The sequence below is a fragment of the Hakea prostrata genome, chromosome 4 (genome assembly GCF_041222555.1).
Source record: "Hakea prostrata isolate BN-2017 chromosome 4, UWA_Hpros_2, whole genome shotgun sequence".
NCBI classification, from domain to species: domain Eukaryota; kingdom Viridiplantae; phylum Streptophyta; class Magnoliopsida; order Proteales; family Proteaceae; genus Hakea; species Hakea prostrata.
The window spans coordinates 52,746,455-52,772,353 of NC_142603.1; the positions used below are offsets into that span (position 1 = coordinate 52,746,455).

The following is a 25,899-nucleotide window of genomic DNA, read 5'->3' on the forward strand; positions in this document are numbered from 1 at the left end:
TAGTCTTCTTCTCTTTACTAACTCTGCTCCAAGCTGTTATAAAAACTGAAAGGGAAATATCATCAGTAGGTGTAGCAAAACCCAACTCATACAATAACCAAGTAGCTCTAGCAAAACAGTAGTCTAGTAAGATATGTTGAATATCTTCATCAGTAGCTCGAAACCTACACATCAACTGGCAAATTCGTCTTCCCCAGAGCAATAGAGGTAGCTAAAATATTTGACAAGACTCTCCACAGAAAAGATTGAACTCTTGGAGCAGCATTGCACCTCCACAGTGGTCTTCACACTCCTTTAAGATTCTGAGAAACAGGAGGAGTAGAATTAGAAGCCAAATAAACCTTCCCATCATCCATATTACTAAGTAGATGGTAAAGAAATTTTGTGAAATAAATGCCATTAGTAGCAGCCCCCCAAACCTGTTGGTCCTCTTATGAAAAAGAGCCAATTTAATTTGTAAGATAGCCATACCATCCTCCCCATGAAAACTGTCCAGTATCAATTATTGTTTCCATGTTCTTGAGGCTTGATCAATTAGATCAGAGAACCAAGTAACAGTACCATTCCTATACTGTTGATGAATGATCTTATAACCCTGATTTTAGAAATCCATATATCCTCCCAAATCCTTATCTTTATCACCAGTCCCTACAATCCATAGAAGGCCAGCATTTATAATTTCTTTCCCTTCCAAAATTCCTCTATGCCCAAGATGGTTTGGAACTCAAAGAAGTTTCGAAGGAAAAAAACAATGAGGGAAGTAAACTTGCTTGTAAAAAGAAGCCCATAGAGAAGTAGGGTACTTCCATAATCTCCAAGCCAACTTACCTAACAAAGCCTTCTTCTGTAGATGAGGATCTATAAAGCCTAATCCCCATTTATCATTTGATTTGCTCATTCTTTTTCAAGATAATCAATAGATCTTGTCTGTAGATTCAACATTATCTCCCAAAAAAAGTGAGAATCAACCTTCTTTGGTTGCTTGTGATGCTCAACTATTGAACTAATAAGCACTTCCTTCCCCTAAGGCCCTAATGTGAGAGCATCTTGCTACTCCACTTTTGGACCCTCTTAAATGTCTTCTCATTAGCATCATGAAACAACGTCTTCTTAGACATACCAAAGAAATCTTGAGAATCTTAAAAAACCACCTCTTCAGTTTCTTGGGAGTATTAGGATTGAATGTTATGTAAGGTAGGGTTTATGAATATTAGTACTTTGCCCACTAGTAGCACAATAGAGATCCAAATAGGCCAGAAGATTCTTGAATTCTCTATAGCTTACTTCAGCAAAAATCAAATTAATCACTAGCAACGGAAAAGTGAGATACAGGGGAACTACCACAAACCATGTATAAAACCAGTCATTTCAGCCTCCAAAAGAATAGCAGTCAAGAACTGAGAATACAAGACAAAGTAGAACCAGGGTTCAATGATCTCCAGGGCCTATTGTTGTTGTTGTTATTGGGTTTTTTTTTTTTTTTTTAATAAAGTCCAAATTTCTTCATTATTATCGAGATTTAAGATTAGATTTCTAGGGTTTGATATAAATCTTCTTTTTCTATCTCTTATTTTCTCTTGTGAGAAACATGTATAATTTTCGGTGGTTCTTTTCATTGTTTGATGACCATGCTTGCCTTAAGAATTGAAGAAAATGGGTGAACAGAGTATTTCTTCAACAAATCTCATGAATGAACAAGGTATAAGGTATATTAGTAATTTATATTAGATTTTAAAATTCATTTATTTATTGAGAGTAAGATGGTAATCTCGGGTCAACCATTAACAGTCACGTGACGGCGTCAACTGTAAGGGACCCTCATGTAAAGTTGGCGAAGGAGTTCCACGTGAATCACTGCAAAGTGAGGGGTGCATGTAAAAATCTAAGAAAAAAAAGATATCTCCCCTGAAATGTCAAAATACAAAATTGACCATATGACCGATCTTGCAGATGACCTCGTCCTTCAAGTTCACCGCACGAAACCAAGTACAGTAACCGATCACTTGGAGTTAGAATGAAGCTCCAGATTGGATAACTCCATTGGTGATTGCAGCAGTGGGAAGGCGACTAACTGCTCCTCTTCTCTAGGGCTTCTATCCGGTATTTTTATTTAAAATTTTCTGTCTGATGCATGCATCTCTCTTTGACTAGCTATGCTACATGCTTGGTGTTGCAGAGCCTTTTCTTCTTTCCAGAGCTGCTACCCTCTCTGTGGGTTTCTTTGAGTGGATGAATGCTCTTTGTTGGTTTCTCAATCCCCAACTCTTTTAGGGGGAAGTGGGTCGGGGAGATATCATAGGTGAACAAAAGAAGGGGACTTTCATAGAGAAATTTAGGAAACAAAACAAATGAGTGTGAAAATGCTTTTCGATTGTCTGCAAATTAGTATCCTGTTGTAACATGATCTGGACGTTGTAAATTCAGTGGGCGGTACATTGGCAGAACTCTTGATAACCCCGTGGAAATATTTTTCTTGCTTTATTCTGATACGCATGGCCTTAACCCTTGCTAGTTAACGAGGTTTAGGTTTGACTCTTTCTTTTTTCTTTTTTTTTTTTTTATTCCAACCGCCCCTTGCTGTGTAAATTATTTTTCTGTCACTTAATATGGAGATGTCTTAATTCTTGATGCATTGTTTCTCGTCATTGAAAATTTTGAACAGTATCAAGAGAAAGCCATGTTCTTGTGGCTTTTATAGTGGATAGTAGTCAAATTATTTCGGTCACATCTTCCCTGCTGGTTGATTTTTCATGTTGTTCAAAATGACTCTTTGTTCCACACACCCCACATCCCCTGGCTGTGACCTTGTTAATCCAATAGTTAGGGAATGTGTCGTTGTCCATTATTAGGTTAGTAAAGAGAAGCTAGAGCTCCCACATCAATAAACTAACTTGATTTTGTTTACTAGAATTGCTCGTAGCAGGTCTCAAACTTCCACCAACCACTTTAGATAATAAACAAGTAATTCTAGTAGGCTAGATATAGATCTTAGCCACAAAATGGTGGATTCATGTCTACCTTAGGTCTTCTATCTTTATTATTGTATTTATTAGGTGTACATGCCTGTTGCAAGTGAATATATGCCGGCATAATTGCTCGCTTGTTCTCGCAGAGCAACCATATTCAACACATACCTATCATTGCCTCACGCAGTTATTTGCTGGTTGTTTGGAAAGTATTATTGCTGTGTAGTCAGTTTAATTGCCATACATTTCTGTACCTCTTTGTTGCCACTTCCCAACTTACTTTCTTACTGTCAATAATCCATCCATTTCCATAAACAGGTGATATAGAAAAGAGAACTGTGCTCATGATTTGATTTTGTATCGAGCTAATTCTGGGGACATGAGAGGGTTTTCATCTGTTGCTTCTAGAGCATCTATTGTTGGCAAAGATGTAAGTGAAGGAATCCGCAAAACAAGAAGCTCCAATGGCAATGGATCTGTTTGTGGAATAACAAAAGTGCAACCCATCCAAAAACCATCGTGTTCAGAAACTCCACTAAGGGGCAAGTCTTCTTCAGTTGGTCCTTCCCAAATACCTGATTCTCAGTTCAACTTGCATTCAAGTCCAAGTAGCGTTTCTAGTAATCGACATAAGATAACCACTACATTGGTTGATCATCAATATTTCTCTGAAGTTCTTGTTAGAAAGGATTGGATTATTTTGCTAAATCATGAGTTCAAGTACACAAAGACCAGTTTAACTCCTCAGTTCGTTGTAAGAGTCCTGCAGCATCAGGAAAACCCACTACATTCACTCAAATTCTACATATGGGTTTCAAATGTCAAGGAGACACTGGTGAATTATCAATTGGCACGCAAAGTTTTGGCTTATGCTCTATATCGTAAGGGTCCTGTACTGTTGTCTGTTGACTTGCTTCAAGAGATTAAGAACTCTGGGTGTTGCATTTCTGAGGATCTGCTTTGCATTTTAATTGGTAGCTGGGGAAGGTTAGGGCTTGCCAAGTACTGTGCTGAAGTTTTTGGGCAGGTTTCACTCCTGGGCCTCACTCCAACTACTCGGTTATACAATTCACTTATTGATGCATTAGTGAAATCCAATTCCCTTGATTTAGCTTATCTCAAATTCCAGCAGATGCCCGTTGATAACTGCATCCCTGATAGATTCACATATAACATTCTCATCCATGGGGTCTGCAGGATTGGAGTTGTTGATGAAGGACTTCGTCTCATGAAGCAGATGGAGGGCTCAGGTTACTCCCCTAACGTATTCACATACACAATCCTCATTGACGGGTTCTGTAATGCAAAGAGGGTGGATGAAGCCTTCCAGGTTTTGGAGATGATGAGGCAGAGGAATGTGAGACCTAGTGAAGCCACATTTAGGTCATTAGTTCACGGTGTCTTTCGATGTTCTGATGTGCATAAAGCATATTATCTGTTACTGAAATATTTAGAAAGCAAGCCTATTTTTTGCAAGCACTATTGTGATGCCATACTGGATTGCCTTTCAAAGAATTTTATGCCAAGCGAGTCCATGGAGTTCTTAAGAAAGATGGAACAAAAAGGTTATCTTCCAGACAGTTCAATATTTAACATTGCAATGTCTTGCTTGATGAAGGGTGTAGATCTGAATGAGGCCTGCAAGATACTGGATGATTTTATTGAGAGAGGTGGGAAGCCATGTTTCAGCACTTATCTCATGCTTGTTGAAGATTTGTACAAGGCAGGAATAACTGATGAAGGGGACAGATATTTAAATCAAATGGAGAAGGATGGACTTATATCAACTGTATCTTCATATAACATGTTGATCGATTGCTTTGCCAAAGCCAAAGTGATGGACAAAGCGTCACAGAAATTTGGAAAAATGCTTCAAAGAGGTGTTGCTCCTAATCTTGTTACTTTTAATACCCTTATTGATGGTCATTGCAAAGTTAGGGAGGTAGGTAAGGCTAGAGAACTGCTTAAGATGCTTTTAGACCATGGTTTCAAACCTGATGTCTTCACGTTTAGTACTATAATTGATGGCCTTTGTCGGGTTCACCAGATGGAAGATGCTTTTGGTTGTTACAATGAGATGATTGAATGGGGTGTCTCTCCAAATGCTGTCACATATAATATACTGATACGGTCTCTCTGTTTTGTTGGGGATGTTGCTAAAGCGATGAAGTTATTGAGGAAGATGAAAGGTGCTGGAATAAAGCCAGATATGTTTTCTTTCAATGCTCTCATTTTAAGTCTTTGTAGGATGAAGAAAATTGAGAATGCGCAAAAGCTCTTTCTTTCAATGTTGAGAGTGGGCTTGACACCTGACAAAATTACATATGATGCTTTTGTTGAGGCATCATGTGAATCAGGAAGAGTTGATGAGGCTAGACAGATTCTTGATACCCTGGAATACCATGGATTATCTCCAGATTCTTATTCATATGCACCAATTATAGAGTCTCTAACTTATTTGGGTCGCTTGGAGGAGGCCCATTATTTAATCAACAAATATGAAAGAGGAACTCTTGTGAACTCCATTTCAGATTCATCGGATGAAGCTCATACAATGCATGTTGTTGACTCATCAATCTAATGAACTTCATTGCCAATTTACTGGATGATGTCCATACAGTACGGTCTGCTCATCTGTTCCTGCTGCTTTTGAGGATTTGGCACATGAAGCATCAGAATTGCTTGCCACCACTTCTTCTGAGCAATGTGAGAAGGTATGCACTGCAATCTGATTATTACTTGCATCATCATATTTCTGCACAAAGGTGGATGTCTGGTACCTAAGTTATACCATGTTAGCATGAGAAATGGATTGTACTACTATTTTTTTTTTAAATATATGTATATGGTGTTCTTTTGGACATAAAATTCCATGTCTTACAGCAGCTGACCACCATTACTTTGATCTTGGATGTAATCTTATTTAGACCATCTAGTGTAGAGGATTTTGCTGCTGCAGCACACCTATTTTTGCCTTGCAGCAGGTTTTGTTGCCACTTCCAACCACTAAATGGAAGGGCAAGGTCCTATTTACCCATATCTTGAATTTCAGAGCCAAATTGAATTAGATACCTCCCACCACAAATTGACATGCATCATTGTGTTGACAATTTTACCTTCACTGAAGTCCTAATTCCCTCTTGGTAGTTCTGGATTTATGAAGGTTCATTTTTTTCTTGCTCTCTGGCAATTTCAGTTTTGGCTGAAATTTGACATGTCAGCATGGGATGCTGCAGTCTAACTTGTGAACAAAATCTGAACCTACCTTAGATGCTATGATGCACAAAAAGGTGGAGCTTGCTCAGAAGCTAATCTCAATGGCCACGGAGGGATCTTTTGCCTTTAATGTTACTATGATGATAGAATATTTATTTTGACCTTCTGTTTTAATGGAAACTGAAGGATTTTGTCCTTCAGTGGTTTTTTAGCTTCCTTGTGACCTGCCTATGATTAAGCAGAGTGGTTGTTGTATAAGTTGAAGGGGAAAGGATTAAGCAGATTGGATGGTTGTATAAGTTGAGAGGAAATGATATAAACTCCCAGTAGCCCCCTAGTAGGAGCTGCAAGAAGAACTAGGGCAGCAGCCCTCTTCCCACGACCAGGAAGGATGCGCACCACCCGAGGATAATTTGGTCTTTTTGGGTGCCTCATCCAGTTTTGTCTAGGAGATTTAGTCTGAAAAGGACTCTTACTGTCAAAGAGTCCTAGTAGTTGTTAGCAGTCCTTTTACTTTACGTATTCACTTGTAATTAGTAGTTACTATGTCAAGTTGAGTAGGAGTCCAAGTTAGAATAGAAGTCTTAAAAGTCCTTTTCAAATTGAACTCCCTAGGTGTTGAGTTCTAAAGGAGTTCCTTTAGTTGGCTCTAAATTCGAAGCCTGGGAATGTAACAAGTCAGTTTTGATCATTGATAAAGTTGCTGAGAGTTATAGCCAAGGAGGAAACCTGTGGTTGCCCTGGGTTGAGGTAGTTCTTCATTAGTCTGCAGGCAAAGCAGAAGCAGTCGTTGTATCTTCTTTCCTCTTCAAAGTTCCAGCAACTAAGTACCATCCCCCAGCCCCAAACTCAAACCCTAAGGCCTACCCGGCCATCCCTCTTTTCTCCCTACCGTGCGGCAAAATTCGGGAAATTTTCAGAACTCTAAAGACTTAAAAGCCTGCTGTCCCTTCATTCTAAACCCCAAACTACAGTAGAAATAACACCTAAACCACACCCCTTAGCCTTTAGGTGTATAGGAGAATAAAATTGAGTCCGTGAGAGTGCATTTGGTAATGAGCCAGGAAATTGTTTTGGGCACTATCGTTCTCAGAAATTGGAAGAAATGCATTTGGCAAATCGAGTTATTCGTTCGTTCTTAGGAAATAAAACCAATTTGATTTTTGTGCTTGAGGAGGCAAAAAATTGTATCCTAACACGTTCAAGGGGGATAACCTCTATTAATCTACTGATATTGTAGGTAGTCTTCTTTTGGGAGTTCACAATTGTATAAGATAATATAAAGAGCATAGAAGCAAACAATATGATAAAAAAAACATTAAGTGTTGGATTCTATTAGGAGTCTAATAAGCGTTTGTATAGGAGTTAAATTAGAGTTTGTATTCATGTAAAATTCTATTCCTTGTAATAGTATACTTTCCACTTAATTATAAATAGAGGGCTTGAGATCATTGATCAATAAGCCATTCTCCCATTATGTTTCTCAACATGGCATCAGAGCCTAACCTCGATTAGGGAATTAAGAAAAAAAAAAAGGAGTGTCAAACTTACCTCCTTGCCTCTCTTGCTGTCTCTGTCGCAGAAAAGGATCGAAACCCATCGTTTTTTTTTCTTCTGGCAGTTCTTCAAACCAATCGAGTAACCATCGAAACTCATCGCCCTCTCTGGCTGTTATTCAGTACCGCTGCATTCAAATCGACAACACCAAGAACAGAAAAAAAGGGAAAGAAGAAGAAGAACTCTACCATAGTCTTCCGCCATCGCTGCCAAAGTCACCTTCAGCCTTCGTCTTCATCGAAGCAACCCCAAACAAGACGACAACAATCCAATTTGGGGATTTATATTTCACACTCGAGAATCCGAGAGCGCGAAAGGAGTAGAAGAAATTCGAAGGTGAGTCAAAAACTACTGCTTTGCTTCTCTAAAACGGCGACGAATTATCACCGACGGAAATCTGCAACCCATCGCCATCGCTAGCCAGGTTTCCTTCGTCCGTCTGAAACACAACTTGCACCCTTATTCTTTGGCCAAACCATATGGTTGCTTCTCTTTTTATTTAGACCAAACCAAATATATTGTGGTTCTCTCCAAATTTAGACCAAACCAGCTGGTATATTTGGCCGAACCATTTTATTTTCTTTCTTATAATCTACTGTTCTGTTAGAGAGAGAGAGAGAGAGAGAGAGAAAAAAAAGAAAAAAAAGAGGGAAAGAAAGAAAATTTTTGTCCTGAGTTGTTTGGCTATTGCATTCTGCGACATTTTAGTTATTTTTCAAAAGGTGAAGACTGAAGAACTGCAGATAATTTTGTCAACATGACAACTATTGATGATAATCCTGCTCCCACTGGCTTCGAAAATTACCACACTCTTCATCCTCTTTCGGTAAGATTTGATGGGACAAATTATTTGATTTGGTCTTGATCTGCTTACTTAACTATTGCTGGAAGAGGACTTGTTGGACACATTACGGGCACAACTATCAAATCTACTACCACATGCGTTTCACATGATACATGGATCTCGAATGACTCTCTTATTATGTCATGTCTCTTGAATTCCATGATTCCAAATATTGCCCGTGGATATCTATTACTTAATAGTGCTTCCCAAATCTGGAAGGCTACTACTGAAACATATGGACAGTTGGGGAATGATGCACAGATTTATGAGTTACGAAAGAAGCTTCATGAAACTACCCAAAAGGAACTGACTGTGGCCCACTATTATGCTGAGTTGCGATCTCTTTGGCAAGAGTTGGATCATTATGGGGATTATCACCCCTCTAATCTAGATGATGTGGCGACTTATAAGAAGCACATTGACAAGATTTGAGTATATGACTTCTTGGCAGGTTTGAACGTAGAGTACGATCAGATCAAAGTGCAAGTCTTAAGTCGTTCTCCCTTTCCTACAGTAGAACAGTCTTATGCTCTTGTTCAGTGTGAGGAAAGTCGTCGATTAGCCATGCTTCATACTCCTATTATGGAGAAATCATCTTTACAGTCTGTTCGCACTAAATCTGATCCGGCTAAGTAGATTGTCAAGTGTGAGCACTGTCACAAACCATATCATACCAAGGAAAATTGTTGGAAACTACATGGGAAGCCTGCTGATTTTGAGCAAAAACGAGCACAAAGAAAGGGAAAACCAAATGCTAATCTTTTTGAGACAGTTTCCACCACACCCTCTGTAGACGTTGGTTTTTCACAGGAGGAGTTCGTTATTCTGCAGTCTTCTACTGCCGGTACAGTCTCGACCACTGCTTCCTCTACTACCCATACCAACTCCTACCTTGCTACTTCAGGTAAAACTTTTACATGCTTTCAAGTTTCTTTAGTTTCTACTCCTTGGATCATTGATACAGGAACCACAGATCATATGACAGGTTTATCCACCTCTTTCTTTTAATATTCTCCAACTTCTGGAAAGGATAAAGTCCGCATTGCTGATGGCTCCTATTCTTCCATTGCTGGAAAATGGACCATTCAGCATTCTCCATCACTTTCTTTGTCTAAAGTTTTACATGTTCCCTCTTTCTCTACTAACTTGCTCTTTATCAGTAGTCTTACACATGACTTGAATTGTAAAGTGACATTTTTCCCATCTTACTGTGTCTTCCAGGATTTGGTCGTGGGGAAGGAGATTGGACGTGGTAAACTAGACAATGGACTTTATTTGCTCGAGCCGATTGGAGAATCTACTTCTGCTTTGACTACATCTTCTAATCTGGTCCATTCAGTAATATCAGACCTTCATTAGTGGCACCGTAGGCTTGTTCATCCCCCTCTAGAAACTCTTAAAAAAAATATTTCCTGATTTGGTTTCTTCTTGTAATGAGGATAATTTTTTTGTGAAGCCTGCATTTTTGCGAAGCAGACTTGTTCTACTTATTTACCTTATCTTCATAATAGAAAACATGTTCCTTTTATGCTAATTCATACTGATGTGTGGGGTCCCTGTCGACGTGTGCCTATTACTGGCCATAGGTACTTTGTTACTTTTATTGATTGTCACTCTCGTTCTACATGGATTTATCTTTTAAAACAAAAAAATGAGGTTTTCCGATGTTTTTGTGATTTTCATTATATGATTAAAACTCAGTTCAATGCCACTGTGAAGATCCTTCGCAGTGACACAATGGCACAGGTATATTGATGGTGAATTTCAAAGATATCTCTCTAACTCTGGCATAATACATCAAACCAGTTGCGTTGATACGGCTGCCCAAAATGGGGTTGCCGAAAGGAAGAATTGGCATCTCTTAGAGATAGCCCGTTCCATTATGTTTGTTGGATCTGAAGTGGGGTGGGAAAAAAGTTTGAAAAAGCAAACTTTTCCATGAAATCCCAAAGTGTGGCTTGTTTGGTTAACTAGGGTGGGAAAGTTGGCAAACAATCTTCCTTAATTTAAGGAAGCTTGTATGTTGAGGTGGCATGCTAACTTTCCCACTCCATCCCTTTTCAAAACCCCATAAAATAGGTAGAATTTTGTGGAAAAGTGTGAAAAACAACAAAGTAGGACCCACATTTAAAACTTTTTCACAAAATCCTTTCATTTCCTTTCCTATTCCCCCACCCCATTACATATGGGTCTCATATGTTTATTTTTGCCACTCTTTTTTTCCCACCCCACCTTTGCAAACAAACAATGCCTCATTGATTGGTTCCATTTTGCCCAGGTTCTACAGCATTGTGTTTTGTATATGACTCTACTGTTAGAAACCTGTAGATTGTTTGAGAGGGAGAAGATCGGTTGCCAAAGTGGGGGGGGGGGGGGGGAGACTAAGACCAGAGAGGGTATAACAGACAACTCAAGTCCAAACTATCCTCCATGCCATCACATAACTGATAGGAAGAAGGTTGTTGGAAATAGGGTGTCAGAGTACATGCTCTTACCCATTTTCTAATAGCAGTAGGAGCATCAACAATTGAAGAAGGGTCACCTACGACCTGAGATGACGGAGCTGGATCAGCAAGTGCAGGTGGACATGATGGGTTTTTGTTTGGCCTCTTTTTGCGTAGGAGCAAGGATATCTTTGGTTTCACAAGAAACTGAGACAAAATGACCATTGATTTTAAATGGTCCCTGATTGACCCAAACTTACATGTTTCAACCTAAATAATCTATATTTTGCAAGTTCCTACCTGAACACTGACATAAATTTTACTTGTCTTTTTTATCTCTGTTAAAACTTTAAGAAACCACTGTCAAATCTGGAGAAATACTTATTTATACAATTATATGTAAATTATGCCTAGTATCAGAAATTATTCACAAATAAATAAATACCTCCTATCTGAATCCAGTAAAAATAGTTGACAGATCAAATAAAGGAATTAAAAGACAACTAGCCAATTCAAAAGCAAAAATTGGATTTTTGGTGGTAGTGCAACATTCATTTGTTCTTAGATTAAAGGGTTTTTCACTGATCCAAAATTCCATAAATCTTAATATAGTTAAACATTAATATAAACAATAAATGTGGTAAAATACATCCCTACCTTTTAACGTGAAGAGAGTCAGAGACCAGGCAAACCGAGATGTACATCCATCCATTCTTTTTCTCTTCTCTTGTATTGCTATAACCTCTCTTTCCTGGTAAATTATTTGTGATATATTAGATTTAATTTCTGATACTCCTTGATTGCAGCATGCCTTCATAACAGTTCAACTTATTATTGGAAACTCAAGTCATGTTAACTCAGACCCAGCATACTTTTTATTATGTTGGTAAGTTTAATTTTAGTTCAGCACTAAAGACACAGTGAAGTGTAATGGCATGGAAAACTTTCTTATGACTTTCGTGAATACCATTATGGAACATTGAATTTGCTTTTTTTATGTTCCACGTGAATGAGTACTTGGGTGGTTAATGAAGCTAGAAGTTCTGCAGGATGGTTGTTGAGACTGGTTTGGCTGGTGAAGGTCCACTCAAATTTGAATCACAGCCTCTTTAATGATCTTCAGGTAAGCCCTATGGATTTCACTCAAGTCATTCAGATCCATGGAACTTGAACTACCCAGGGAAAATTCTTTTTGAGTCCTTGATGTCAGATGATTTTGCTTCATTTCTCAATATGGGTGGTTTGAGAGGAGATTCTAGAAGTCGAGCACTCAATGAATGCAAGGTTCCAGTCGACAAATCAGTATTCCATTTGTATAAATGTAGCAGGGACTATAGCTGAATTATTGGGTCCAGTATGGGTTATTTCTGCCAAGTCATTGTCACAATGGCAATCACTTATTTGCACTTTGATATGGATCATCATGGTTCTCCTGATTCAGCATCTTGTCATTGGGGCCGCTCACCACCCTCCAGTCGGTCGAAGGTTAATGTTGGTTTTGCAATTTCAGCAGTAAATTCTGCTACTGCAATTGATCAAGCTAGCAGAGACTGGAGGTTTTGTTGCTCGATAATCTGTGTATTCACCTTTACCAATGAAGAGGTTTGAGGTGTTGCTGTGATATGATGGTCTGAAGTTGGTCTCAGAGGAGGACTTCCTATCTTATTCAATTACTCATGGGTACCAGTCTAGATTTTCTTTTCAAGGGATTTATTGTATTTCATTTTAATGTTTGCTGATTATATGTCAGGTTTGTTGAACAAAGCTGCCAATAATATGGGTTGGTTTTGCTGTTAGAGAAGGGTGAAATCAGTGATGGATTTGATCCCTTTTTTTCCCCCCGGATTTATTAGTAGTGTGATGAAGCTTGAACAATGTAATTGATTTTAATGAAAATGATATTCTGATTTCATGGTTATTGATTGATTCATAATATGGTAAATGAAAAAACTAAACGAGAAATAGGAGTCCTTTTTATTTCCTACATGCACTAGAAGAGGAAGGATTGTCTGAAGTTTTATACTTACAAGTGAGTACGGCTCTTTTGATTATTGATGGATGTTGAAGTTTTGTATCATGAGCAACTTGTTAAATTCAATACCAAAAAACACAAAGAAAAAAACTTGTTAAATTCAAAGTGTAATTCAGTCAGATATTCATATACTGTGTTAGATATTAATGCAAATTCTTCGAATTTTCCACTATGCTTGCTGTGATAGAATTTGACAAGGTTTGACTCCCCAAACCCTAGAACGAAAATCCTATGCTTTCTTGTCTAACAACTGAAAAATCTGTCTCCATGTAATTCTTCCTTTGCTTTTTATGCACTGGTTATGAAAATAAGGATTATCTTTCAGTAAGGAAAACAATCTGCATATGCACCAGAAACAAAAATTTCAAGGTCTTGTGATTTCTTTCGTGTTCTTACATATCCGTTCTTTACATTCCAGCTCTCCCTCTGTCTTTTACTCCTAAGGGGGGAATTTTTCTGTCAAAGCTAATAAATAAAGAATCATCTACCCATCCACCAGGCAATTGCCTTCCACCTATACAATTTGACAATGGTGGATGTCAATCGAGATCTTCACCTAATTCACACGAAATTTATCAAAGCATATGTCCCCAGCAACAATAACCGCACAGGGAATAAAAGTACAACAAGCACAGGCATGTGCTGTGATGCAATCAACCTACTGAACCTCTTCAATGACTGCTTCCCATTCCTGAAGATGCCAACCAAGTTGGGCTGGTGCTGACCCATGTTGCCAGATGCCTCCCAATTGTTTATGATGATACCCATGTGGATGCCACGAGGAGAGAGCAGAGGCCACCACATTTGGCGGCGCTGTTCCCTCCTAGCCTTCCTGATTTGATTGAGCTCCTGTCGGATCACACCGCGCAGAGACTTGTAGTAGGAATTCATGTCATGATCCCTGTAAATGGTGCCACCAGAGCCATAAGCTGACCGGTCACTAAGCATCTCAAGTGGATGAGGTGAGTTCAAGAAGACACTCTGTGCAGCCCGGAATTCCTTCTCTGCATCAGAGCTATCTGACACCGGCCCATTTAGAAGGTAGAGACCACTACCAGTGGGAAGGAGGTGATGCTCTGGTGAGAAATTTTCTTCTGGCTGTAGGATCAGAAACTCCCCCATGGGGGCATACAACAGTTTCTGTCACAAAAACAAAGCAAAACACTATTAGTGTGCCTATTCAAACACCAAAATTTTCAAGTAAGATAAAAGAGTAGGTGAACCCCTGACAAGTAACCAATATGACTCAAACTTTAGTAATAGGAAGCATTTTTTCCTCGAATTGTAACAAGCCAAAGCATTTTCACTTCTAAGTTTCATTAAGTTCTAACAGCACCAAAAACCAAATCATTCAAACTTCTGAGATGTCAAAAATAAATGGTGACATAGATTAAATTATTGGGTTGTACAGTGTCCATGTTGTTCAAATTCATCAAGACTAAAAAGACAATACCTGGTTCTTCAGACAGGGGTGGTTACGGAAGTTGGCATTAACTGCCTTGAGAAGTTCAGCCACGTGATCAGGGTAATAGCAAGAGAAGGCCCGGGGTACAATGTCTCGGTGCATGCTAATTGCTTTAACATGGCTTCGTGGCAAACCCAACTTGTGCAGCAGCTGATCTCCTCCACACATGACAGATGGGGCACCAAATGTTATAACAGGAAGTAAGGAGGATCGTGGGACTTCACCTCGTATCAAAAGCATGAGATTTATAAGCAATGACAAACTCCCCCCAAGAGAGTGCCCAGTGAAGCGGAAGGTGGCCGAATCACCATGAGACTTCAGGTGAGCACGGACTTCAGGTAACATCTGTTCATACATACCTTTGGCGGCTCCATAAATCCCCCGATGCACAGGTACATCTAGTCCCTGAAACAAAATACAGATAATTTAAAAATGAGTCTAAGATCCACAAAAAAATAAAATTTTCATTCATCATGTAATGATATACCTATCTCATAAAACTGTAAGCCACTCAGGAGATGGCATGGTAAGAAGGCATCAGGCATCTTACTATCATATCAGTAACTAATTACTCAGATTGGCAATTAACTTGAGAACAATGAATAAGACCTGAGCAAGTGAATTGAAATTCTACCTCAAACTTAATGGGGTCAAAGTGTAGATTTGTTTGCCAAGAAGCCAACGTTTCTGAACCCTGCACATTAACATACTGATAGTCAGATTGAAAGACTGCAATCAAATTCATTACTAGAGCGCTAATGAGAAGATATACCGAACTGACCGTCACACTAGATTCTGATAAATGGCTTGATTTTCAAAAATAAAAAAGATATGGAAAAGGAACACAAAAGGCCCATCGCCTGACTAGACTATCTGGATTTAGCCGACCATTTATTGACATCCAAATTGATCACAAAAGCTTCCATTACAGTACGGTCACCACGGACTAGGGTACACTTCTCTATCTATATCACTCAATTAGCAATCTAAACCAAATGGTGTTATCAGAAAGTGCAATCTGTCAGCCAATCCTGGGGCAATCTCAAACTAATTAGCAGACAATATGAACAGGATGTGATAGAACAATTTCTTTATACCTGAATAACAAAGAATCTTGTCCCACTTTGGTCATCATCACATATGAACCACTCACAGGGAGATGAATGTGCTGAGTTCAAATCCTTTGCAACAGCTTGTTTTGTTTCTTTCTCCGCAGCAACTGCTGCTGCTGCCATTGAGTTGGTAGTTGCCACGAAAGCAGCAACCTCTGAGCTTGTTATTTCAATATTGTCTGTAGCCCCTCCATCTCTGGAAGGGTTCTTTTTTTCAGCCTTCAAAGATTTAAAAGGAAGAATGCTCTTTGTTTGTGAATGCAAATAGGAAGCAGCCGATGCAGCAATCTGATAGGCAGTGGATACACTGATTTGGTGTTCACCCAATTTTAGCTGCTCGTCACCTTCTGATGCTTCCTTTGGTCTTCCTGTTTCTTGAATTTTAGGTATGCTCTCCTCCTTTCCACCGTCCTTTGACTGTATTTTCTTCTCAAGTGAGGAAGTAACAAAACGCAATCCATGAAATTTGAAGAGATTTCCTGGCTAAAAATAAAAAGTCGGGTGGAAAAAGGATCATTGATCAAACATTTCAAAGGAGGAGTACTATGAAAACTACAACCCCACAAAATGAAAATCTATCCAAAGATAAGCAGATCGCAGAGGAGAATGAATGTTATAAGTTGACATGTATGGGGGGGGGGGGGGACCTTTCTAGATGCACAAATGCAGCAATCTGAGATAAGTTACTTCATTTACAATTGCTCTGATCTAATTTGAGGAGTTCAGAACGAACAACTACAGTAAAATTCTCCAAAATAATAGTTAATGACTTCGAACCAAATCTGTAAATACTGGGGTATCCATTTTAGACGGTAACAAGCATGTACAATATGCATATGAGTAAGTCGATCTAACATATCGGTTCTCAAATGTGGACACACCAAAACCAGAGAATGAAAGTACTGTGTGCGTAAACAAATAAAAGCTTAGCAGGATTTCCTCTGTTTCTGGTGATTTGAACAAAATAATCATTCCTAAAAGCTCAGTTCTCAGCCAACGAAGTCATTAATGGAGAAAATTAGGGTAATAACAAAATCATGCGAAAGCAACTGAGAAAGAACAGACTTGCTGATGGATTACCTTGATTTGGGGTATGCAATAAGCTAAGTTCCCCAAGTAAGACATTTGACCATACATCTTGGTTTCTGCAAAGGACACTCGCCGGAGCAACCTGGAGAAAGAATCCCTATCAAATTTTATCTCCTGCTGCTCATCCTGTTCTGCCCTCTTCTCCTCCTCGCCTTCATCAACACTACAAACTCCAGAATCCTCGTCATGGCAACAAGAACATTCGCCGCTTTGCCTTCTCACAGCATCGTCTTCTTCCGTATTTTTCTCCGCTCGCCGTCCTAATTCCTCAATTTCAGAGTTTCCCTGTTCCGACCAAGGAGACTTGACACGTAGAATTTTCAATACCCAACTTGCCGGCTTATCGTCGCCGGATGTCACGGGCTGATTCTCGTCACAATCGTGAGGTTCGTCCCCAGAAATCACCTGTCCATCTTCTCCGCTAGCGACGACAACAACAGCATCATCGTTAGCGGTGGCTTCGTCATTTTGCTTCTCGATCCCGGCATTGGGCCAGAGAGGTATAAAAGGGAATGTGAAGGAAAACCTCGAGGACGACGAGGGTTTCCGAGGAGGCGCAACCGTGTCGTTCGAATTCTCCAGAGAAACTCCATTAGAGGCAGTGGAACGTCCCAAAGCTAAGGCCAGAGCGAAGAAATGTGCCGGCTGAGACCGGCCTTCGACAACTCCAGCGACGGAGATCGGGGAAGAGAGCTTCGGAACATGAAACCCTGCTTTCATACACAAGCTGTCCATTGTTCAATCTTTATCCCTGCTTAGAAACAAAAGTTTCGAATTCAAACCAACACCTCCAAGTGTAGCGCAGCAATTCGATCCAGGATTTTTAGAGAAAATGGGTAGGTAAAAGTTCAGTTGAAATCGGGATTCTGCTTTATTTCTTTTCCTTTCTTATTCCAGCCCTACAAAACCGTAAAGTAGGTGACGTCGTCTCTCACTTCCCAGAAGAAATCAAACTCAGAATTCAAAGTAGATTTGAAAATGGAATTTTATTCTTTTTCTCGATTTGCAGTTCACGAACTCTGATCTGAAGCCGAGTGTCACAAGCTCTGCATTCGGAACTTCAATTCCCAAACCAAAAAGAGAAAGGTCGATGTACGTGTCAAGGAAGGAAAACATGTCTGTTGGATTTGCGTGTTGAGGGAGACGTGACAGAAGGGGGTGGCGTGGTGGGGCCCAGAGTCTAAATATCCGACGACTGCCACGTCATGAATCTAGTCATCTGAGATAGCAGAATTATATATAGTCGGTGACGTGTCTTAAAGAGCCATGTTTCTTTCCTTGTTTCTCTCTACGGAATCGTAAGTCGTAAACGTACGTAAAGCGTATCTATGGCCACTAGACGGTAAATACGGTATGCAGTACTTCAGGGAAGATTAGGTCTCCACGTGGAGATGGTTGGATATAGTTATCCGTCATCGATGTCGTTTATGTCGGGAATATCTTCACCCAAAAGAAACAAAACAGAAAAGGCTAAGAATGACTAATGAGGTAAGATTTTTCTGTTTGGTCATTAGAGACTAGGAAAAAAAGATTACTAAGAGAGATGAGAAAAGGCTTAAATTAGGTGATTCTTGTTTGGTTTTTTCCTTTCTCTTGTAGTTAAAATCATTGCAAAAGGAGATTTCTTGAATTTTTTTTTACTTGAATGGATCTAGCAATTTCTAATCATTAATTTCAAAGTGTAAGAAAAAAAAAATGTATGAAGTTGATATAGAACTAGAGGTGATGTGATTAGTTCATAGAGGACCGGATTGGTTCGAACAAAGATGAGCTAGAAGCCTAGAAGGACCAAACTTTTAGTCGGACTATGCACGAAACAAGACGCTCTTGCTAAAACAAGGTACTCATTCTAAGTTCTTTAAAGTAAGGAATAAGAACCCTGATTAGGATAGGAAATTTGAATTGCTCTTTGAGTTTATATTGGACTCTACAATTATGATATGGATGATACCCTCTCTGTGGAAAAGAGTCCATTCCTACTTTGGAGAAATTAACTATTATATAGTTTTAGTCGAACACCAATACTGCACAGCTAAGGTAATCTTTTTAGGTCTATAAATATTGATACGTTCATCATAAGAAAGGTAAGACATTCTTGAGTAATTTCCACTAGCATTAAGATCTACAATTTGTTTTTTTCATCTAAATTTGTGTGCTCTACTAACTTGATCGTCGGAGGCGTTACTCGACCAATTCGGTCGATCTTGTTTTTACAGGTTAGCTCATTAGCGCTCCCGAGCAGGATTTTGGAGAAACAAGAGGATACATAAGATTATGATAACCTAGGATAGAGGTAACAGATAAATAAATCTAGGGCAATAGTTATGTGAATCATTTAATGATATATTTTAAAAGACATACGAATATTACAAGGAAAAACAATGAACTATGTCCCTGATTGTAAGTTTATTATTTTGACTCTTAACGAGTAATCCAACTCTTTGGATTGGTCTTTTAGTAATCTTGCTAGTGATATCCTAAAGTTTAGGAATTTTTTTCACTACTTAAAGTTCAACAAGTCCAAAAACACTCTAGCTGACTTCTTAGGTAGACCATTTAAGGTTTTTCAGCCATCTTATGCCTAGTAGCAATCTCTATCCCCGTTTGGTGTAAATACTTCTATTTGTACCAGTTGAAGAGTTTTCATGAAAGCCTAATATAAATTTTGTTTTGACCAGAAAAAAAAAAAAGCTATACAACAAGTTAAATTATTATTATTATTTTTTAGATGGAATAGATAAATTATCGTAAGAATAGGTCTAACATTTTTTTTTTGAAACTATACAACATTTTAAATTATTATTATTATTTTTTAGATAGAAGAGAAATTATCGTAAGAATAGGTCAACGTATTTTTTTTGGGGTAGAATAAGTAAAATTGTAGACCTTTTCTTACATAGAATAAGTGGATTTTCAGAATAATTTAGACCTATTCTATAATCATGGGTCGAATACCCTTGCGATTCCCTTTTTAATTTGCAAGGGATGGTAGGAAAAGATAATTTATTGATTGTAAAGGTTTATGATACTTAATGATGCCCTTGTTACATTACCGAAGCTATAGTGGCTATTTTACAAAAATTATTATTATACACAATGATTGAGTTAACAGTTAAGGGGATGTAGCTCAGATGGTAGAGCGCTCGCTTAGCATGCGAGAGGTACGGGGATCGATACCCCGCATCTCCATTATAAAGAACTTTTTATGAAATCCAGACATTTTGTACTCGTCCGTCCACTCTTGCCCTTGACCGTGCTTTATCTGTCCACTTTGACTTTAAAATTACTATTTTGCCCATGGATGAGGGAATTTTTAAATTTTAAATTTATTTAACTTTTAAATTTACAAAGACTCCCAGTCACCGCCCTCCGAATACCCCATCTCTTAACCCACTTGGATGCTCTCTTATTTCTCCTCTGGAAGCACATCTTGAGTTCCTTCCCAACATCTCTCCAACCCTTGCTGGGCCCACGATAGGGTCATTAGAATGAACTTCCACTTCCATTGCAGAGAAAAACCATCAGACCATTGGTAAATTACCCCCCAAATTTTTTTTTTTTTACAAAAGTTTTTACACTAGTGATCCTTCTTCAATGATCCCTGCAAGCTCATTGAGAAGAAAATCCAGATAGTTGTTCTGAGAAGTGGTAATCTCCTTCGTTAGTTTCCTTTTTGAAACCCTTCCATGCATGCTTGGGCTAAAAATTAATTGAAGTTTTAGTTAAGTAATAAGGTGCTTCGCGTTGAATCAAACCAGCCATGCTTGATTTCGCTGTGGTCGTTCTCCTTCCTTTTCCTATTCATCCTCATGGCTCCACATCAATCCATCCTACCATGCCCCCCCCCCCCCCCCCCCCCGCGTCGTTCCTGCACCCAACCTGTCGCTGTGGTAAAATAGGAATTTCAAAGTCACAGTGAAATTTTACTTTCGGCGAGAATAGGTATCAATGGTTGGATTTTTGTGGGGGTTGCATATTTGATGGGTGATTCGCAAGTTCACTAGATTGGGGGGGGCTCCTAAGGATCAATATTCGTTCCAAGAACGGTGTTTTTTATATTTTAAAATTAATGGTTTTATAAAATAAAAAAAATGTATATTTTTCCATCACCTCCTCCCATCCTAAGGGCAAAATGGTAATTTTAAAGTCAAAGTGACAGAAAATCAACGTTAGATTTTTTGGATTCCAACTTAAAAAGAGTAAAATGAAAAAAAAAAAAAAAAAAAAAAAACTCTATTGTTATTATTTTGAATTTGAGGTTTCATTAGCTCTTGATGCACACTTTGTGTTTTTCTCCAAGAAAATAGTCATCAAATATAATTTAAATATAAGAAGAAACTTTGCCTGTAGTCTCGAAAAACAAATAATCATTAGAACATTTATTTGCATGATTCAATCGAATGTTGAATTGTGATTTTGAGTTTTTAGAGTTACTTAGTTTTACACTATGTTGATTAGATAGGCTCAAGTTTACCAAAAAAATAAAAGATTACATAGGTTCTCAACAATGATCATAGAGCTTTCACAAAAAAAAAAATAATAATAATAATAACAAAAAAGAAATGTAACGAAAAAAAAAAAAAGATCTTAGAGTCACATCCAAGTCATAAAAATAAATAAATAAATATAAGATAAAAGGTTGTTAAACGGCCTTTTTTTTGTCCTGCGCAAGAAAGCGCAGGACCATCAAGCCATCACTTGGGCGGGGGATTAATGGTCAAAAGTTGGTTTTTTTTTCCCCCCCTATTTTTTAAGGCCGGGGGCCCAGCCTTTTCGGGTCGAAAGACTTAAATTGTTGGGGAAAAAAAAAACTTAAAATTTATTGAGTTCAAACAGTGTGTTTTGCAAAATTAGTTTTCATATTTAAGATAATCAAACAAATTTTTTTTATTTACTTTTGTTGCACTTACATTGCAAATCAAAAAATTTCCAACATAGATGTAGAACCAAATGCTTCCTTAGGGTTTTACCCAAAAAAAAAAATGCTTCCTTAGGCATTATTTTCAATTAAAAAAAAAACTAAAATAGAAGATGTTTCACAAATTCAAATATGATTGACAGAGTAATTAGTGTTTTGTGCAGAATTAGTTTTGATATTGAAGGTAACCAAACAATTTTTTTGTATGCATTTTCCTTGTAGTTAGATTGCAAATAAAAACATGTTCCTACATAAATACACAACCAAATGCTTCCTTAGGGTATTAATTTCAATTAAAAATAAAAAGAGATAAATAGGAGATATTTACAAATTAAAATATGATTAACAGACCCAAACTATTAATGATTGACTATTTTGTTAAGAAATTTTTTTATGAAGCAATCATTCAACCGACTATGATGATGGTGTGATAATTAAGAAATATCATATAGATAAACCTAAGAATATTAAAAAAGACAAGTATATTAAACAGACTAAAATAACCAATGATCATAGGAGATATGGTGTGGAAATATGATAAAATATCAAAGAAAACTCAGATGGGATGGGCATTTCAATAAAAATTCTTACCCAAAAACAATATTCAATGAAAGTTAATAAATGAATAAAAAAAACAAATTCGTGAACGGCAGGATTCGAACCTGCGCGGGCAGAGCCCACATGATTTCTAGTCATGCCCGATAACCACTCCGGCACGTCCACATGAATGATATTATGATGTAATAAATTTTCAAGAACCATAAAAACCTGAGTGCCCAGTACCAACAAAGCAGTCGACTTGATAAGAAATTGTTGCCACTTACCATCACAGGAAATTTATTGGTTTCATAATAATTATTATTATTGTATTAAGATGAAGTTGCATTTAATATTTTTCATTGTAGCTATACGGCCTATACCCCCAAGGAGTCTCGAATCCGTGCCCTCTTTACCAAGTGGAGTCAATCATTACCTACTAAGCAATCCTTTGATGGCATTTGACATCTACTACTTATGCTTACATGAGTGCTATGCATCTTCTTGGTTGTAGATGTTTTATTAATCTCCCTCTTGATTGTTAGAGCTTTATCTTGCCATATGACCAATTTTATTTGTATTAAAACTAGACATATAAGCAGGATTTTAACCCCAAAAAATTAAAAAAAGAAAGACATATGAGCAGGGTCTTCAGCTCTAGCACAGGAACAAAGTTTTATGGATAAAACTTCAGACCAATGAACTGAAAATTCTCCATAAGTATTGATTCAGTCAACAACTTGAAGTCGGAACAAGGAGAGGAGGTTTCTTTATCTTCTTTATCTTTACCTTTAAACTGCTGTGTGAACATGGCAGAACACTAGAACTCAAGATATTCATGCCACAACTATTTTTCCTGGGGAAGGAATGTCTCATGCTTCCCACTTTCAGATTTCCCTGAAAATCTGATGAGCAGCTCCCAACAGAAGCAATTCTCAACTGAGAGAAACATTGATGAGAAGCTCCTCGCATCCTTGTTCGAGCACACATAATGGGCTTCCCTGGACGAGGCAAAATGAAGGGCAACTAAACAAAATTCAGACTGATTTTACTTTCATAGCCTCTTAAATGATATCACTTTCTAAATTGCTTCCTTTGTTGCTGCTGATTTTGATGCTTTTAAGTCTGCTTTTCAAAAATCATATTATGCCTGAGTTCCTGAAACAGAGATTTTTCCAAGACGTAAGTACTCATCATCCAATCCATGAAATTCCCCAATCCCCAGATTCAAATCTCATCCGATCAAACTCTGGCCTGGAGCTTTTGTTATGCTCTTCTCCCTCATTAACACTCTTACTTCTTCAACTTTATCCCACTTGCCTGCCTCAGCATAGATGTTAGATAATAAGACATAGTTCCCTGAATTATGGGGTTCAAGGTTGATGAGTTCCTTAACTGCAAACTCCGCAAGTTGTAAGTCACCATGAGTTCTGCAAGCACTCAGCAATGAACCCCATAAAGCAGCATTTGGCTTCATGGGCATGCTTGTAATCAAGTCATAGGCCTCCTTTACACAGCCACTACGACCAAGGAGATCAACCATACAGCCATAGTGCTCGTGCATAGGCTCGAGTTGGTGTTCTGTAATCATTGAACTAAACAATTCCTGACCTCTTTGCACAAATCCTGCATGGCTACAAGCAGCAAGAACCCCTATAAAAGTGGCATGATTGGGAGCCACACCTTGCTTCTTCATCTCCTCAAATAAATCCATCCCAAGCTCACCCCTTCCATTAAAAGCCAGTCCAGAGATCATGGCATTCCAAGAAACCACATTTTTGCGAGGCATCTCATTGAAAATTCTGCCAGCAGCTTCCGTATCACCAGATTTGTAGTAGAAATCTACAAGGGAGTTCCCCACAGAGATAACATCTCGAGAAAGCTTCCTAGAATCAGCATACGTGTGGATCCATCTCCCAACATCGTAAGCCCCCAAGCGGGCACAGACAGGCAGCAGTGTGACAATGGTTGCATCATCTGGGTCGACACCACTGTGCCACAATTGATAGAAAAGCTTAAGAGCATCGTTATCCCTGCCACATTGTGCTAAGCTGCTTATCATGGAATTCCAAGTGACAATACTCCTCTCTTCCATCTGACTGAAAAGATGAAGACCTATCTCCACATCTCCTCTCTTGCAGTACCCACGTATCATCATATTCCAAGCAACAACGTCTCTGTGAGACATAACATCAAACACCTGTTCGGCATCCTCCATAGCGAGGTGACTTGAATATAACTCTATAAGGCCGATCTGAATGGGAAGGTGGAACTCAAACCCAAGTGAGACAATCTCAGCGTGGACCCCTCGACCGAGTTTGACATCAGGATGGTTGGAGCAGGACTTGAGCAGAGGGGCTAAGGTGAATCTGTCAGGCCAGATTCCACGGCTTCTCATGAGCGAGAAGAGATGGAGGGATTGAAAAGAATGTTCAGAGATGGAATAGCCTTTGATCATGGAGTTGAAGAGGAAGATATTGGGATTTTGGGTCTGGAGGAAGACGAGTTGGGCATAGGACATTTTGTGGAGAGAACCACAGACGGAGACGAAATGGGAGAGGAGCTGGTTGGATTGGTGGAGGTGATGGCGGAGGAAGTGAGCATGGATTTGGACCAGTTGAGTTCGAGTGTTGTGACCATGGAGGAGACGTAAGATCTTCCGCTCTACCTCCCGTCCACCTCTGCTCATCCTCTGTTCTTCCCAAGAATTGCTTTACATCAATATTATCACAGATTCATGGTTGTCTGAACACCTAACGTAATATCCATGGCAAATTTTACAGCGATTGGGACGAGAATATGAAGAATCGTGTATAATTGAAGGTATTTAACGAATACATAACAAGATCAACGCCTCAAGTAATAAGAGTTCAGGAGTTTGAATCACCACCAGAGTTCAACGTTGCGAAACTCCAACCATAATTTAAAATTATAATATAGCATCTGCACTTTGTTTCGTAGTCATTGGACAGCATAAATCAGCCTCCACATGGGCACTATTGGCTTTTGTGGATTTGGCTTCTTCATCTTCTTCTTTTTTACCCTTTTTTTTTTTTTTTTTTTTTTTTGTCGAACCCAAGACCTCCCACTGAGAAGCATGGATCTTTACCACTCAACCAACCCTGCATTGACTACACTATTGGCTTTTGTGGATTATACTAGGGCGGCAGGTCACCACTTTTGCATCGTCTTATTTTTTCGGTCATCCACTACTACATCCCCTCAAAAAAAAAAAAAAAAAAAAAACTGAGCATAAACTTACGTGGGCAAACCTCAAATCTTAACACCCCCACTCAAAAAATAATAATAATAATAATAAATAAATAAAAATTGTGAGCTAATTTTCAAAATGTAGACCAAAATTTTGTAAGATGGAAGAAGAAATGTTGTCAAGGGGTGTAAGTTGAAAGAAAATAAGTTTTTGTCTTGCTAGCTTATGCACCTTGACCACATCTGAAGAGATAGCTTTTCAACATATTATTTAGATAGTAGATGGGGCTTCAACTTGACTTCAAAAGATTTGAACTCTTAACCTTATACTATGAAATGTTTGTCTTTTATCAACTAAACAACTCTTAAAACATTATTTGTTTGCTAGATAAAAAAGATGTGAAAAATAAATATGTAAGACCCACGTATAATGTCCCAAAATTAGTGAAATAAAATAATAAAAAAGGATTGCAAGCCCCACTTTTTCAACCCCCATTGAATCAAACAAA

The 25,899-nt window shown here is 38.4% G+C and overlaps 3 protein-coding genes and 2 non-coding genes across 9 annotated transcripts; 2 read left to right on the plus strand and 3 right to left on the minus strand.

The window, feature by feature from the left end:
- Nucleotides 1-1,961: 1,961 nt before the first annotated feature.
- On the plus strand, nucleotides 1,962-12,967 carry LOC149019541 (uncharacterized). 5 transcript variants are annotated; one of them, XR_016173092.1, is made up of 4 exons: nucleotides 1,962-2,100; nucleotides 3,285-5,680; nucleotides 11,834-11,913; nucleotides 12,077-12,966. XR_016173092.1 is itself a non-coding variant. In XM_089153535.1 (2 exons), exon 2 carries the CDS (start codon nucleotides 3,346-3,348, stop codon nucleotides 5,545-5,547), a length of 2,202 nt encoding a protein of 733 aa, XP_089009661.1. In that variant the 5' UTR covers nucleotides 1,962-2,100; nucleotides 3,285-3,345; the 3' UTR covers nucleotides 5,548-6,911. The 5 variants fall into 5 exon arrangements, 1 of the variants encoding a protein (XP_089009661.1); XR_016173090.1 differs by having other exon boundaries at nucleotides 11,834-12,967; XR_016173091.1 differs by lacking the exon at nucleotides 11,834-11,913.
- Nucleotides 12,968-13,061: 94 nt separating this feature from the next.
- Nucleotides 13,062-17,820, minus strand: LOC149019542 (phospholipase A1 PLIP2, chloroplastic-like). The gene is made up of 5 exons (XM_089153536.1): nucleotides 16,717-17,820; nucleotides 15,622-16,119; nucleotides 15,159-15,218; nucleotides 14,513-14,929; nucleotides 13,062-14,199 (listed from the first exon to the last, which is right to left on the minus strand). Exons 1-5 carry the CDS (start codon nucleotides 17,458-17,460, stop codon nucleotides 13,621-13,623), a joined length of 2,298 nt encoding a protein of 765 aa, XP_089009662.1. The 5' UTR covers nucleotides 17,461-17,820; the 3' UTR covers nucleotides 13,062-13,620.
- Nucleotides 17,821-19,841: 2,021 nt separating this feature from the next.
- Nucleotides 19,842-19,914, plus strand: TRNAA-AGC (transfer RNA alanine (anticodon AGC)). Its single transcript has one exon. It is a non-coding gene; the product is annotated as a tRNA-Ala (tRNA).
- Nucleotides 19,915-22,284: 2,370 nt separating this feature from the next.
- Nucleotides 22,285-22,366, minus strand: TRNAS-AGA (transfer RNA serine (anticodon AGA)). Its single transcript has one exon. It is a non-coding gene; the product is annotated as a tRNA-Ser (tRNA).
- A 451-nt stretch (nucleotides 22,367-22,817) lies between these two features.
- LOC149019545 (Tetratricopeptide repeat (TPR)-like superfamily protein) lies at nucleotides 22,818-25,058 on the minus strand. Its single transcript, XM_089151052.1, has one exon. The coding sequence runs from the start codon at nucleotides 24,867-24,869 to the stop codon at nucleotides 23,415-23,417; it is 1,455 nt and encodes a 484-aa protein (XP_089007178.1). The 5' UTR covers nucleotides 24,870-25,058; the 3' UTR covers nucleotides 22,818-23,414.
- Nucleotides 25,059-25,899: the final 841 nt, after the last annotated feature.

Coding starts and splice junctions, on each gene's coding strand:
- LOC149019541 (XM_089153535.1), top strand. CDS start 3,346: ATGAGAGGGTTTTCATCTGTTGCTTCTAGAGCATCTATTGTTGGCAAA.
- LOC149019542 (XM_089153536.1), bottom strand. CDS start 17,460: ATGGACAGCTTGTGTATGAAAGCAGGGTTTCATGTTCCGAAGCTCTCT. Junction 15,219..15,621: donor CAAGATTCTTTGTTATTCAG/GTATAAAGAAAT, acceptor GTTAATGTGCAG/GGTTCAGAAACGTTGGCTTC. Junction 14,200..14,512: donor ACCCCTGTCTGAAGAACCAG/GTATTGTCTTTT, acceptor TTTTTGTGACAG/AAACTGTTGTATGCCCCCAT.
- LOC149019545 (XM_089151052.1), bottom strand. CDS start 24,869: ATGAGCAGAGGTGGACGGGAGGTAGAGCGGAAGATCTTACGTCTCCTC.